This window comes from Arvicola amphibius, chromosome 10 (assembly GCF_903992535.2).
Source record: "Arvicola amphibius chromosome 10, mArvAmp1.2, whole genome shotgun sequence".
NCBI classification, from domain to species: domain Eukaryota; kingdom Metazoa; phylum Chordata; class Mammalia; order Rodentia; family Cricetidae; genus Arvicola; species Arvicola amphibius.
In genome coordinates, this window is record NC_052056.1 from 38,001,292 (window position 1) to 38,017,664 (window position 16,373).

The 16,373-nt window shown below is 37.9% G+C and overlaps 1 protein-coding gene across 1 annotated transcript in view; it reads right to left on the bottom strand.

Moving 5' to 3' along the window:
- Window positions 1-3,651: 3,651 nt before the first annotated feature.
- Window positions 3,652-16,373, bottom strand: part of Tomm70 (translocase of outer mitochondrial membrane 70) — a 34,259-nt gene continuing 21,537 nt past the window's right edge. Inside the window, exons 6-12 of the mRNA XM_038346753.1 lie at window positions 15,761-15,968; window positions 14,285-14,419; window positions 13,210-13,317; window positions 11,894-12,010; window positions 9,115-9,212; window positions 7,345-7,467; window positions 3,652-4,111 (exon numbers count right to left, since the gene is read on the bottom strand). Coding sequence (XP_038202681.1) covers window positions 3,958-4,111; window positions 7,345-7,467; window positions 9,115-9,212; window positions 11,894-12,010; window positions 13,210-13,317; window positions 14,285-14,419; window positions 15,761-15,968 — 943 coding nt within the window. The 3' untranslated portion in view covers window positions 3,652-3,957. The remainder of the gene's footprint in view (window positions 4,112-7,344; window positions 7,468-9,114; window positions 9,213-11,893; window positions 12,011-13,209; window positions 13,318-14,284; window positions 14,420-15,760; window positions 15,969-16,373) is intronic.

Below are 16,373 nucleotides of genomic sequence, written 5' to 3' on the forward strand. Positions count from 1 at the left end.
TGTACAACACTGCTCTAACACACAACTGACTCAATGTATAATAGTTATTTACCATACTGGTAAATCAAAACTTTTAATATCCATATATTATATACATATGTATATAGTCTATTATTGTGGTTACTCACAGAAGAGTAACATCAAGTGACTAAAAGAATGAAATATATGATTTGGTAAAATTTGGTACACAAATACAACTATAAAATACCAGTCAAGAAAACAAATGTGTACTACCGCCAGAAGTTTCCCTATAAGCTTTAAAAATACTTACTATTCATATCCGTGTGTGCGATATGGCAGGTGCTCTAAGAAGCCCAGGGCTGGAGTTAGAGGTTTTCATGAGCTATCCACTGTGGGTGACAGGAGCCCAGTTCAGGTTCTCTCCCAGAGAATGGAGAGCAATAAGCACTCTTAACCATTGGGCCATCTCTTCAACCCCTCCCTATAATCTTGTAACCTCTCTAGCTATTCAATCACTGATAAGCTTTACCCCCATAGAGTACTTTGAATTTTCTAGAATTATGCAAAAAGTGAATTACAACTTGGTGCTTTCATTGATAGTTTATCTTACCTATGCATCAGTGATCTAGTCCTTGTTGACGGGCATTTGTGTTCTTTCTGGCTTTCAAATCAAAGAGTTAGAAACAAGGTTTCTCGTGTCTAAAGGAGTGCAATGGTGGGCTCAAGTATCTGTCACTGTCTTCAAATGTGGTCATACCATTTTACACTGCTCCCAAACTGTGATTTCTAGCTGTCCCTACTCCCTTTCCTCATTATCACTTAGTATGGTTATATTTTTATTATGCTTTCCCTTTTTGTAGATGGTGTCTTATTATGTAGCCTCCACTGGCCCTGAACTTGGGATTCTTACATGAGCGTCCCCAGTGCTGGGATTATAGGCACAATGTCATGACTAGCTTCTTCGCTGTAAATATTTATTTCTTGGGCTGGTAAGATGGCTCAGTGGGTAAAAGAACTTGCTTTGTGGGCCTGATAACCCGAGTTCAATCCTTGGGACTGATGTGGAAGGAGCCGATTTTGAAAAGTTGCTTTCCACATGTAGGCCTCATACAATGAGAAAAAGAAAGAAAATTGATTTAATGACTGATAATAACATCCTTTCACATGTATCTTTGGTGAACTGTCAGTTGATACGTTTTGCCCATAAATTTTATGGCTTTACTTATCCTCAAGTGTTAAGTTGCTTATATATTTTGATATAAATCCTTTGTCAAGTATTGTTTGATAGTCTCCTACCCTGAGGGGGAGGGGAACGACATCTACCTCTTCCCACACTGGGGATTAAATACAGACCTCACGTGCTAAACATGCTCCTTCCCACACAGTTGCAATCTCACCCATTCTCATTTCATTGTTTTGTGTCTTGCTATGTGATTTTCCTGTAAATGCCTTCTGAATGCTGAGATTACAAGCTTCTGCCACCATGCCAACTAATTTTCATTTTTAAAAGAAGTATTAAACAAACATTGTGCATTTTCATGAAGGTTAAGTTTTTTTTATTTCTTTATAATGATTATTTTTATGTATTTATTCTGCCTGCATGCATGTTTGTGCAGCACACATGTGTGTCTGGTGCCTGAGGCCAGAAGCAGAGTAGAATTACAGGCAGTTTGTGAGCTGCCACATGGGTGGAGTCCTTGAAACCAAACCTCTCCAGTTCTCCCTTATTTCCTTTTGAAGTTTGTCCTTTTTCTGTTGTATATAAAAACTATCAAACCCAAAGTTACCAAGACTTTATTTGGTGTCTTCTGACGTTTATGACTTTAGCTTCCATTCACAAGTTCTCCCTATGGTTGAGAACTACAATTACACTCTTGGAGAAACAGTATGTAGAAGCGAGCCCACAACATCATCTACCAGGTGGTTCCTGGGCTGCTATGCAAGTATGAGACACAGATAAAGGACGAAGGAGGGTTCTTCAGTTACTGCTCTCCACAGAGCTTTGCTGCACTGGATTTCCCAATCACACCAATAAAAACTTGTACATGCCTATCTCCAAAGTTAGTTTGAAACAAGAGACTGACTGAAAGTTAAGAAATGAACAAACTACCTATCTCTCTGCTACAAGAATAGATAGAAAAGCTTGAATGTAGTATTTATTTTGTGAATTTACATGTGAAGCCATTTACAAAAGAAAAGATACAGACAGATGCAGCTTTCAGTGCAGTTTCAAATATGTTCACAACAGGCAAAAAAGTTTGTGAGTATTTGGAATGACAGTACTGAATTGCACATGCTTCATGTTTCCTACCCAGCCCCAAGAAGGGAGTAGAAAATGTCAGTATTAATGTAAATAGAGCCATGCGAATAAAAACTTTTTAAGCAAAGAGTTCACATTCAGAGATGTAGGACATTTCTGTATTTACGGTTGTCATCACTGGATAAGTATTTCAGAACAAAATGAAGAATGCTCCAACTTTCCATTCAGTCACCTTAAATCATATTAACTGCCCCCACCCCCACTGAAATCAGCCACAGGCTTACCAATATTGTTCAAAGACTATGTAAGAGGAGTCAGTCATTTCTAATAGTTCCTAAAAAGACAGCAATTGTAGCGAAATCATATTTGGTTTCAGTGGGATAAAGCACCCTTTTAAGTAAGAGTGTAAAACTGTAAAATGCTCCTTTACTCTCAACAACGTAAACGACAATTAGACTTCATGTCCATACACCTTAACAGACTTGCTTTTTTAAAAAATCTTTTCATGTAAACAAACCTCTACATGGATCTTAGAAACAGACTCAGCAAGAACACGCCCCCCGCCACACACACACACACACACACACACACACACACACACACACACCAGAAAATCCAGCATATAAATAAGCAAAAGGAGAGTCTGTGAAAGTGATGGACACAACCGTAGCGATTCCAAAGAGAGATGAGGTACAGATAAAAATGAACAACCAAAGTAAAGTCAGCTGTCAGTGTCCCTGGAGATGTGGACATGGACCACCAGTCCTCAGAGGTCAAACTTACCTCAATACAAAAAGTACTCTATATACCGAACCTCTGAAAATACTGGCTCAACATCCCTTAAGTTAATACAGCCACAGCTAAAGCACTGAACTTGTCATTCCAAGAGTATGCTCTGGCTCCAGGACTGACATCCTTTTTGAACCTTACCAATTTCTGTCACTAGAAAACTTAAAACTAATTAAATATTCCTATATATCATAACATGAACTCCATCTGTATGTGGGTTGCTCACATACACCCACTCTCATTAAAAAGCATACTATTAAATAGTACTTACTATGGAATAGGCACAAGCAATTATATACATGTCTCTTTCATCTTACCTTCCTTGTTCAGCCTTTCATTAATAGTCTTCTTGTATGAGTATCAATCAGAATATTTTGCTTCTGCATAATTTCCTAAAGTACTACAGAATCAGAGGCACTGTGCATGCTGACAATAGCTTAGTCTTTCAATTTTACTGAAAACCATATTGAAGTTTTTCATCCTTCAAAAAAATTAAAAAGAATTGAATATAAAAGAAGTCTATCTTACAGCACTTACCATGTTAAAGACCAACACACTATAAAACACTCATATTATACAAACAGCTATAAAAAGAAAATCATTCAGAACATAATCCCCACCCCAATATAAAAAAAACCAAATCAACAAATCAAAGTTTTTATTTGCATGGCCAATTACTGTTTGTATTCTACAAGTTTGTTTTAATATCCCTTTAACATGTTCTAAGCTTTTGTAGCACAGGGAATAAAAGCCACAAGACTGCAAACTTCCTTCAACAGCCACGCCCACAACACCTAAACATGAAACAGATGTAATGAATGACAACGTCACAAAGGGAGTACTAGGTTCCACCATTCAACACAGTGTCATGACAGTGTCTTCAGGGTTCAGTTGAAGAGGGGGTAAAGTTCTTTTTTAAAAAGAGTCAGTCTGCTTTCCCCTTGGTTTTATAAGGTCGGTGGTTTTAATCCGTATTTCTTTGCTACTTCTGTCTGGGCATGGGCAGCATCACAAAGTGAATACAGATGAGCCATCTCCATTTCCGATTTGGCCAGGTTGATAGCTTTGTTGAACATATCAATGGCTTTCTCCATGTTTCCTCTTAAAAAAAAAAAAGCAAAATGTCAAAGATTCCTTAACAAGCATTTTTCAATAACCAATAAAGTGTGTTGCATGAAGCATTCAACTATAATTTAATAAAATGTTTCTTTCATAATAAACCAGAGTGCCTAGCATAGCACACTACAAGTACCAAAGAAGTCTAACTTGATGTGAGAGTGTCATCTGCCTATCTGTTGTTTCATTGGTTAATTAATAAAGAAAACTGCTTGGCCTGATAGGGCAGAATTTAGATAGGTGGAGTAGACCGAACAGAATGCTGGGAGAAAGAAGCTGAGTCAGGCAATCGCCATGCCTCTCTTCTCTGGGACAGACGCCATGGAGCCAGCTGCCAGATCAGACATGCTTTTAATCTTTCCCAGTAAGCCACCACTTTGTGGTGCTACAAACATTATTCTCACAAGATGTGAGAATTAGCCAATAAGAGGTTGGAACTAATGGGCCAACCCGTGTTTAAATGAATACAATTGTGTGTTGTTATTTCAAGTGTAAAGCTAGCCATGTGGGAGCCGGGCGGGACGAAAAGCAGACCTGCTCACCTCATCACTACACTAACTATTCTTAAAAAATACTATTCTATTCCCATTCTGTACGCCGTCATTTTGTTGACCATGTCCTTAGACAGAGGTCTGATCTTCAAAATATACAAAGAAGTCAAGAAACTGGTCACCAAAAGGACACAGAATCCAATAAAAAAAAATGGAGTACAGCCCTAAACAGAAAACTCTCAACAGAGGAATCTAAAATAGCTGAAAGACACTTAAGGCAATGTTCAACATCCTTAGTCATCAGAGAAATGCAAATCAAAACAACTCTGAGATTCCACCTTACACCTGTAAGAATGGTCAAGATCAAAAACACTGAGGACAACTTATGCTGGAGATGTTGTGGGGTAAAGGGAACACTCTGCATTACTGCAAGCTGGTACAACCCCTTTGGATGTCAGTGTGGCGATTTCTCAGAAAATTAGGAAATAACTTTCCTCAAGACACAGTAATACCACTTTCGGGTATATATTCAAAGGATGCTCAATCGTGCCACAAGGACATGTGCTCAAATATGTTTACAACAGCATTGTTTGTCATAGCCAGAACCTGGAAACAACCTAAATACCCCTCGACCAAAGAATGGATAAGGAAAATGTCAATGAAGCACTACACAGCAGGAAAAAATAACATCTTGAATTTTGCAGGAAAATGGATGGAGCTAGAAAACATTATTTTGAGTGAGGTAACCCAGATACAGAAAGACAATTATCCCCTGTTCTCACTCATAAGTTTTTTTTTTTTTTTTTTTTTTGGGTTTTTCGAGACGGGGTTTCTCTGCAGCTTTAGAGCCTGTCCTGGAGCTAGCTCTTGTAGACCAGGCTGGTCTCGAACTCACAGAGATCCGCCTGCCTCTGCCTCCCGAGTGCTAGGATCATAAGTGGTTTTTAAACATAAAGAAAAACAGCCTACAAATCACAATCCCATTTAACTTAGACAACAATGAGGACACTAAGAGAGACATACATAGATCTAATCTACATGGGAAGTAGAAAAACACAAGATCTCCTGAGTGAATTGGGAGCATGGGGACCTTGAGGGACTTTAGGAGCTTATATGGGGCTGTTTTTGCAATAGCTAGAAGAGCTACAAAATACTAGCAGAACCAGCAGTATTAATCATTTGCTTTTAAGGTAGGACTTACAATGAACTCTTTCTTTCTTTTTTTTTAAAAAAAGATTTATTTATTGTGTATAGTGTTCTGTCTGCATGTATGCCACCAGACCAGAAGAGGGCACCAGATCTCATTATAGATGGTTGTGAGCCACCATGTGGTTGCTGGGAATTGAACTCAGGACCTCTGGAAGAGCAGGCAGCGCTCCTAACCTCTGAGCCATCTCTCCAGCCCCTGAACTCTTTCGTTTTAATGAGACAAGATTTCTAGCCCAGCCTTATCTAAATCTCCCCATGTAACATAGGAGAACCCTGAACTTGTCTGATCCTTCTGCCTCAATGTCCAGAGTTCTTTCAGAATCTGTCCCATGCTCAGCTGTGGTGCTGGGGAATGGACTCGGGGCTTCAGGCATAATGGGCAAGCACTCTATCAACTAAGCTCTATCCCTAACGGACTAAGTACAACTGAACTCATAAAATTCCCTCAACCCCCATCCACTTAAGACAGTGTCTATGAAGACTTTAAATTAAATGTAAAGTGTTTTTACAGGCATCAATCTAAGAAGAATTCAGAGCTTTGCTCAACCTTAATTAGGAACCACTCTTCTATTCCAGTAAAGCACTATTTTATTTTACAAATTAGTAATTAAGAAATGATATTTATATATACCTGCCATCAGAAGACCCACAAATGTTTTGTCTGTCTTTTGGAGGAAAGAGAGCATAGGGAGAACGGACTAATAAGAGTTAAGAGGACTTATGCTGACTCCTGAGAAGTGATGGTGGGGATTTGTCACCTTGTCAGCAATGAAGTATGGACTCAAATCTTGTTCTCACTAATGTCTCAGTGTGACCTTGTTAGTCTAATCAGCCTGAGCATTTGTTTCTATACTCTTAATCCTATATTGGGATCATTAAAAGGCCACCAGAAGCAAAGTTTGGAAGATACTCAAGTTCAGTATTTGGTCTAGAATATGTACTGGAGGAAATACAAGTATTAAGATATGGTATAGTCTGTTACATACATAGCTACCAAGATTAAATGTAGATCTTAAGTGCAACTCTTGGTAAATATTTATACAAAACAAATAAATCAGAGTTGTAAAAATTCCAATCGAACCGGAGTGTTTTATGAAAATTCAGAAGATGTTACAACTTGCCCAGTTTCTTGGATTGTTGCTTCTTTGTGGTAGGATCCAGAATCCACTTCAGTCTGGCTATTTATTTCCTGCTAGTGACACTGACTAAGCCATGTTTCAGGTGTTTGCCTTCGCACAGGTACAATAAAAGTGAAAAAGGAAATCATACACAACACATAAAGATGCAGTTTCACTTGCTAAGTCATACATGACAGCTTTTATAAGTGTGCCTTTTAATCTGAAAACATAATGAAACGAGGCGAATCCACACCCCTTATTTCTAAGGAAGTGTGCATCAAAGTTCAGCAAGCTTTAAACACTTAATGAAGATCAGCTGATAATCAGATGTATGTAATGAGAACAAAACCCAAAAATGGACGGTGCTTCACTGCATTTCTAAGAAGACTCTACAAGTTACCTCTGCACTTCAATGGTTCCCATGGTCTCGTATGCAAAGTCACATTTGCTGTCGATCTCAATGGCTTTGCTGATGAGCTCCAAGCCTTTATCCAAATCTTGCTTCCACTGAAGTTGAAGTAAACTGGAAATGCAAAAAAGGGCAGAAATATAAATATATGATTTGGTCTCTGCCCTCAATAAACTTGTAATTTAATTCTCTAGGAAAAGCGAAGACTAAAGCGGAAGACAACACCACCCCCGGAAGCTTTGGCCCCAACTTCTGATGTGGAAGTGCACAGCCGATTATCATAAAGTAATGATCCAGTCTTTTTTGTCTCTGTATTTCTAAGAAACAGAGACTGCTGACTGTCTGTCAATACCAAGAGTGATTTACCTGCTTCCAAAGCCCCTAACCTCTCTCTCCCTACCACCCTTGTCCTGGAACCAGTCAACCTGTGGTCTCAGCTGTGTTTGGTTCCACTTCATGAGAATAAAAAGTATGTTAGACACACTGCCAAAAAACTGTCTTGCAAACTGAGGTTTCTCCCTTTACAGTAAGAATATACATTTATCTTTATAAAAATAAAATTAATTACATTATTTTCAATTTACTGAACATATTATAAATTCTTAATTTGATACAATCATTTTCAAAAAATAATACTTATTTTATAGCCTTTACATTTTTCCATTTATGTATATGTGTGTTTCTGTGATTGTATGGCAGTAGAGGCCAGAAGAGGGTGTCAGAAGCACTGGAGCTAGAGCTGCCTGATGACATAGATGTTGGGAACTCAATTTGGGTCCCCTGGAAAATAAGATTGGCTTCAAACTCAAGATCCTTCTGCCTCAGCTACAACAACATACACACACAATTACAAATTAGTTTTGCAGATGACCATAATTGTATACACTTTAATCCCAACAATACAAGGCAGAAGGAGGTGATCTTTATGCTTCAAAGCCAGCCAGGACTATATAGTAAGACTGTCTCCAAACACACACATATACAACTTGAATTTATTTTTCTTTCATTCTTTGTTTCTTTGTTTCTTTCTTTCTTCCTTCCTTTCTTTCCTTCCTTCCCTCCCTCCCTTCCTCTTTGTTTGTTTGTTGTTTTTTGAGACAGGGTTTCTCTGAGTAACAGTCCTGGCTGTCCTGGAACTCACTCTGTAGACGAGACTGGCCTTGAACTCACAAGGAACCATCTGCCTCTGCCTCCCAGGTGCTGGGATTAACGTTGTGCTCCACCACTGCCTGGCTCCAAACTTGCATTCCTAAGAGTCTTCCAAACGTACTATATTTACAATGACTAGTTTCATATAATTAGTCATAGTAGAAATATTATGAACTTACAAACTATTAGTAAATTTGAAAAGTAAAATAAGAGATGTTTATCTAAATGGCACCATTTAGATAAATGTTGTGTGTATAACAGAAAAATCTACAATCAATGTTTTCAAATATTATTTAATAAATAAAACCTTTTTGGTTGGGGACGCTGACATAGACACCTGACCCCCTCTCAGACAAGGTACAAAGTGAGGATTGACACCCAAATTATCCTCTCATGTCCACCATTGCAGGTGTGTGTCCACATTCACACATGCACACATATCACATACTTATATGCACGAAGATTTAAAAATCTACATACTGTAAGAAATCTATCAATTAATTCATTGATATGTCTACTCTGAACCATTTCTGTAAGGTTAAAAGAAATATTCTATTACTGTGAAACAAATTTAGTGTCTTATTGGAACAACAGAACCAGAAAAATACATACCCTTTATGAACATAAGTTGTAGCATTATCTGGTTCCAAATCAATACATTTATCATACATTTCATCAGCTTTACCAAACTGTTGTTGATCTGTTAATGCCTATGTGAAGAGAAACTTCAGTTATATATATTAATGTAACTGCTAACCTGAAAATTAAAAATATATTGCTTATTAAGTATTAAAGTTTATTATTTAACCCTCAAATTACTGCTTGAAATTAATTTAAGCCAGTTTAAATTTTACATCTTAATTTACTCAAGTTTTTAGGTTGTGCCTACTATAAATATGAGATCCCAACTGTCCTCTCTCTCATGAATAGTTAAGAGAAATCAAGAAGTCTGGGATGCTGACTAACACAGAGCGGCCACTTTTAGTGAGAGCCATGCAAGCACACTCTCACACGTCTACACTTGTGCTCAAAGTTCATCACACTAATATGAAGGGATTAGTCTAAGGGCTAGACTCATTTCATGAATGTACATTAACTGTTAACACATTTTCATGAATACCAGAGCGTATCAAGGCTTTAACCTGGAGATGTGCTGGCACCTAAGCCCATGCTTTCAGAGTTAACACAAAAACTGATACTGTATACCTTTCATAGAAGCTACAGAAAACAAGCCTAGATTTATATATGTGTATGTGTAAAGTCACACTAAAATGCTCAGTGAATTAATGCTAGTGCCGCTGTGAAGAGACTGTGTACGAATGAAACCCACTTAAAAGGGAAAAGAGAAGGGTGTGATTTAGCTGCAGATATTTCTGGTGTTAGTTGCACTAAAGGGCAGGTCTTTGCTTTCCTAGTTCCTAACAGAAATCTATCCAAAAAAAGGTCCTGAATTCTACAACAAAGGATGGCTACTCTCCACTGTTTGTCTTAAGTTTACCTTTGTATATAGTTTTACACAGTGCATGCTCTTGCTCTTTTTTTTTCTGGTTTTTCAAAATAGTTTCTCTGTGTAGCCCTGATCATCCTAGAACTTGTTCTGCAGACCAGGCTGGCCTTGAACTCAGAGACCTACCTACACACCCCCCCTCCCTTCCCAAGTGCTGGGATTAAAGGTGTGTGCCACCACCGCCAGGCTAGAGCGTGCTTTTATAGTGAATCTGCAAGTGTAGTAAGCAACACTGCTTCATTTTTATAAAGAACTACAAGGAACTAGGAATAAAGAAACTTCTAGCTTGTTCCACATCCCAGATTAACAGTTGTTGCCCAGGGGCATGTAGGACACATCGGAAGAACAGCCCCACACAAATCAACCCTTTATAGGCCTCTCTCCTGTGAATTTATGAAATGCCACTAAAAGCATGAAGAATAACAAGACGCGAAATCTTTAAAAGATAGAAACTTTTTAATGTTTTCTATTTCTATCATATTTATGGGAAAGCTCTTGGTGTTTTCTTTTGTAACTAAGAAAAGAAGTTGGAATCTGAGAATGGTGACAAAGGCTCACAATCTAAGCACTTAGGCTTAGATCAGGGAGATCATGAGTTCAAGGCCACCTTGGGTTGCATAATAAGATCCTGTCTCACAAAAGGAAAAGATAAATACAGAAAAGGCAAATTTTAGCTGAAAGACAAAGGGGAGAATTATTTACTAATATAGATGACTCAAAATCAATGCTTTTAAGAATCTCAAATTAGAATAAAGTTAATTTGGGTTTAAATCATGCTTTTTGTAGCTTCAACTCTAAAGCAATAAAGTTTCAAGAATTTTTAGCCTAGTGTCATGGTGTATACTTTTCACTTGAAAGGCAGAGGGGAGAGATCTCTATTTTAAAGTCAGCCTGGTCTATATAGTGAGTTTCAGATCAGTCAAAGCTACATAGAAGGGGGGGGAACTTGACAGTGGCTGGAAAGATGGCTCAGTGGGTCAAAGTCCTGGCTGCTCTCCCAGAGAACATAGGTTTGATTCCCAGCACCCACATGATAGTTAACAACTACCTGCAACTGTAATATCAAGGAATTCTGGCTTGGAGTGGGGAGGGTTAGAAAGTTCTCACTTGGTAGCACATATATGATATTAGAACGTTCCAAGAAAGATTACTATGTTCTCCTGTGCAAGGATGACAGGCAATGTCATTAAGTAAACAGTTCTGGAAACTATTTTATTAAATGAGGTAACCTAGACCCAGAAAGACAAATATATCACATGTCCTATCTCATGTGTACATACAAGTGTTGAAGTTTTATGTGTTTATGAATGGGTATAAGTGTAGGTACAGGTCATGAAACTAGAAAGAGGCCCACTAGTGTGTAAAAAGAGGTTCTAAGGGAGACAAGAAGGTAACAGAATACATGTAACATAAAAGCAAAAAAGTAACCAAGAAGGTGAAAAGGAAGAGCAAGAGAAAGATTAAGAAAAAGAAACTTAAAAAATTAAAAAAAGAGAAATTATGTATGATGATACTGGGAAAAAACTTTACTTTGTATGCTAACTAACAAGACTTAAGCAAAAGAGAAAATAAGCTGTTATAGCTTAGATAGCCATTTAAAGGGCTTTGGTCAAGCAAAAAGACCTCATACCAAGGATATTTTCCCTATCATTTAAGTAAAGGGTAAATTAGTTTTTCAATCCAGTCCTACTAAAAGCATGAGAGAAATGCTTGCCTAGAACTTCTCTGCCTTCTAAGCTTAGGACTCAGGACCGAGGCATAGGCCTTGACAATCAAAGCACAAACAGCACTGCTGCACCCACAGAAACTGCGATCAGGCTAGCACAATTCCATACTGGGACCCAGTTTACAAATGCAGTCCTTAAAAAAACTGTTTATACTTACCTGGGCATAAAGTGCATAGCCTTCAGCACACCTTGGAAATTTCTTTATGACCTCTTCAAAACCTTTCATAGCTGCTTGGACTTGTGAAGAATTGTTTGCTGTATATGCCTGGCGATACTGTTTAAAAATCAGAACACTAAAGTCAAAGAGCTAAAAATACTTCTGGAATCTTAACATATAGAAGATACGGAACATTACCAAAGTGTTTCCAGAAAAGCAGGTGACCTGTTAATACAATTTGCTGTATCCAAAAAGACTCTAAGGAACAACTTAGCAGCAGAGAATCAAACACTATGCTGGGACTGCAGGTCAGGGGGTATTCTAAAGCAAGCAGAGGGACTCTTCTGGCCTTGGAATAGTTTGAATGAGAGTCATAAATCTGAATGCTCAGTCCTCAGTTCCTTGGTGGGATAATTAGGTGTAGCCTTATAGGAGGTGTGTCACTAGAGGTGGACTCTGAGGCTTCAAAGGCCCAGTCTCCCCCCCCCCCCCCCCCCGGATCAGATGTAAGCTCTCAACTAGTGTTTCAGCACTAGGCCCCTGGCAGGATGACGGGCTATAGTCCCTTCAGACCGTGGCACCCATTAAATGCTTTCTCTTCTAAGATGTTAAGTAAGCATATACATGGCATAATTTTGATTTACTTTTCTGGAGTGCCAAAATTCAAAACAAGGACCTTACACAGGTTAAGCCTTCACATACTCTATTACCAAGCTATATCCTACCTACAGACTTTTTAATGTAGTTAATTTTATTTTCATCTTAAGCCTGTAACATTAATATTTATTTGTTTATTTGTTAGGGTTTTTCAAGACAGGGTTTCTCTGTAGCTTTGGAGCCTTTCTGGAACTCACTCTGTAGACCAGGCTGGCCTCGAATTCACAGAGATTCCGTGGAAACCTGTGCTGGGATTAAAGGCGTGCACCACCACCAACAACATAAATATTTATGACACAACTTTCTTTATAGGGAAAGTTATTCTAGGACTAGCCATAGGGAAAGCATAAAGCAGTTAAGTCATGTTGTGACTATAAATTATTTCTTCAAATTGTTTTTGAATCCTTTACACTGGTTTATAGTAGAGAATCAATTCTGTTATAAACTCTGGGTCTGGGTGGTAGGGCTGCAACCCCAGCATGAGAAGGTGAGGCAGAAGGGCTGGGAGGCCATGCTCAACTATATATCCATTAACACACATCAAACATCTTCTCTCCCTGAAATCAACATTTTAGAATGACAATGAGATGCTCTTTTTTTACTGAATACTATAAAATACAAATGGTGCTTATGAAATCACAGGTGAAAACAGCACCTACCAATGCAAAACACTTCTGAGCTTGTGCCAGAGCAAACTTGGGTCTTAATCTAATGCATGCATCAAAATCCGCCACTGCTTCTTCAACTAGATCCAGCAGAATTTTCAGCTAGGGAAGAACTCATAATTAAAAACAGTCAGAATAGTAGGCTCAACATTTAAACTTGCACCATATTTCTATTCTGTTATCATAGTTAATGCTCAGCATTTATTAATTTATTCAACATAAAATTACTTTGCAGGAAAAAAACTGGTGTTTGATTTAAAAATAAAACATGATAATCCATTTTCCCTGTAATTTAAATAAAAAATAAGAAATATAAAAACCTTAAGTGCCTCTCTACTTAATTTCAAATCAGGTTAGACTTTATATAATTATCATTCAATTTATTTCAATACACTAAAAATAAAGACGGAAATGGCAAGAATCTTTAAAATATTCAGAAACATTGGATAAAATTTTCCCCTAAAAAGGACTTCAAGTCAGGTACATCTGTATTCCCAGTACTCAGGCTGCTAAGGTAGAGGACCGTGTGCTCAGATGAGCTTGCACAACAGGAAAGACTTAGGTCTAAAATAAATAAACAAATATTCATATTTTTAGCTGTTATAGAAACTGTTCTTCCCTTCTACTACACTGTACAGTAAGAAACCACAGTAAGCAAATTAGACTGGATGTGTTCTGGGTATTTGGCTCCCTGGAATGGTGCTGGGTAGTTTACAACTGCCTACCACTCCAGTCTAGTGGCTCTGACGCCTCTGGCCTCCCTGGGGGCCTACACTCATGTGCACAAACTCCTACAGATATACATATGTAATTATGAAGAATTATTACAATACTTACTAAGTGGGATTAGTGTTTATTCACTGAAACCTATAAACTAGGTACACCTATAAACTAGCTGATCTGGCAAGCCCACATTTTTCCCTTTCTTCCACAATACCAAAATTATAATAAATATTCAAGATGTAAGTAAATACAGGCCAATTCAATATACAAAACATTTAAACGTCAAGAAATCCTGAAAAGTAGTTATCAAGTTATCGACCAGAATCCCAGGTAAGACCAGATCTACCTGTCCTCGGTGGTGATAAACATCTGAATTCTGAGGATCGATCTCGGCAGCCATGTTGAAATCCTGTGTCGAGAGCATGGGCTGCTGCTGCTGCATGCACATGGTGCCTCTTTTGATAAGGGCGTTTGCTCGAAGCTACACACCCAAAAATAAGAAAAAGTTCCTGTTAATTTTACAGTTCAATTTAGATTAAAAAATTTCTGTAATGCCTACCATAAAGTTCACCCCTCAAAGACTATATGCAAGTTTGTTAGTACATTAACTAAAAATTTCAGAGCATTTTTATCATACCCAGAGAACACACACAAGCATAACGCTTCCAATCCAAATGCCCAGAAACCACTTATCTCTAGTCTATTTCCTCACATTTGAAATGTTTCATTGGGTTTTCATTTAGAATTTTCATTGGAGTGGCATGTATTAGCATTCCTTCTTATGGCATAGGAATATTTAAGCACAGATGCTACTTGATATATGGGTTATTTTTATCTTTTGACTATCATGATTAATTAACATTCAGGTACGTACATATCTTAAATTCCCTGAAAGCAGCAGCCATAGATTACACGGCAACTATATGTTAACTTTTTGAAGGATTGCCAAACTAATTTCCAAAGCATCTTTACCAATCTATATTCCATTACAGTAATGCACAGTTCCAATTTCCCTATATCCTTACCAGTATTTGTTATAATCCATGTTTTGTATTTATAGTCTTACTGTCTGTGCTTTCTATTTTTTTTTTAAAAAAATAATTATAGTCATCAGAATAGGAATGAATGAAGAGGTACTTAAGTTTTGGTTGGTGCTGCCCTAGCAGGTAGTGCTGCTGGAGTACTTTTTTCATGCTGTCATTGGTCATTTGTAGAATATTCTTTGGTGAATTGTTGAAATCTTTCGTACATTTTCAGATTAGGTTCCATTTTTATTGTTGGGTTCTAAGCTTTTATTTTCAATTTTGTAGAGTATCTTCAATATGAAAATTTAACTTCAAAAGGATTAGCAATCAGGTGGTGGTGCCGCACGCCTTTAATCCCAGTACTTGGGAGGCAGAGGCAGGAGGATCTCTGTGAGTTCAAGGCCAGCCTGGTCTACAGAGCTAGTTCCAAGGACAGCTAGGGCTACATACAGTAATTGTTTGGAAAAAACAAAACAAAACAAAAAACCCAAAAATAATATCAACAATCCTTACAATCACTATCACCATTATCCAAAGACAATCTTTTACAGTAGGTCATAGTCACAAGAGGAAACTAACAGTAATAAATGCTGTAGAGAAAGATGTCTGTTTTCTTACCTGGACATAAATAGTACTGCTTCATATTTACTGCACAAATATTAATAGATGTAGATTCCTCAAATAACAAATAGTCTCTCCGAGAACTGCTAGTGAAATGCTAAGGCATCGAGCACTGCAGCTGTAGAGAAACCATGCTCACTTTCTAGCTTCCCACGCGCACACACTTTCAACTGTACCTTCACATTAGCGTCCTTCAAACTGATGACCTTATCTAAGTCAGGTTTGGCTGCGTTGGCACTGCCAATGAGCAGGTAGAAGGTGGCTCGTAGTAGTAAAGCTTCTGCCATGTATTTGCCTTGAGCTTCTATTTCCTTTGAGCATTCGCTTATGATTTTGTCATAGTTTTCTTCTTCCATATACTGTTTAGCTTTTAAATAGCCGGAACTGAAGATGAAAGCAAACACAGGAAATTAATTACTAAGGGAAAACCAAATGCTAAAACCTGCTACATATGATACTTCAAACTGTCTTTTCTTCCTATATTAATCAGTCGCTGTGGGACTGAAGCTATGGCTAAAGATTAAACTGACTAGAGTTTCTTAATCAGCAGAACTGTCTTGATACTTTCAAGAAACAGTTCAAGCAGAGGCAGCAGTCACTGGCAGAATGCTTAGGCTAGTACCCTGATTCTAACATTAGGTAATGTGAGGAGAGCTAACGAGAAAGATACTCTTCTATAATATCGATAAGGACCCTGTCTTCCTTTCTGTCTGGGCCATATCAGTAGTGTACTCAACAGCTATTTAAGGGCTAAGAGAAGAACAAGGGAGAAATGAACAACAATCAAGG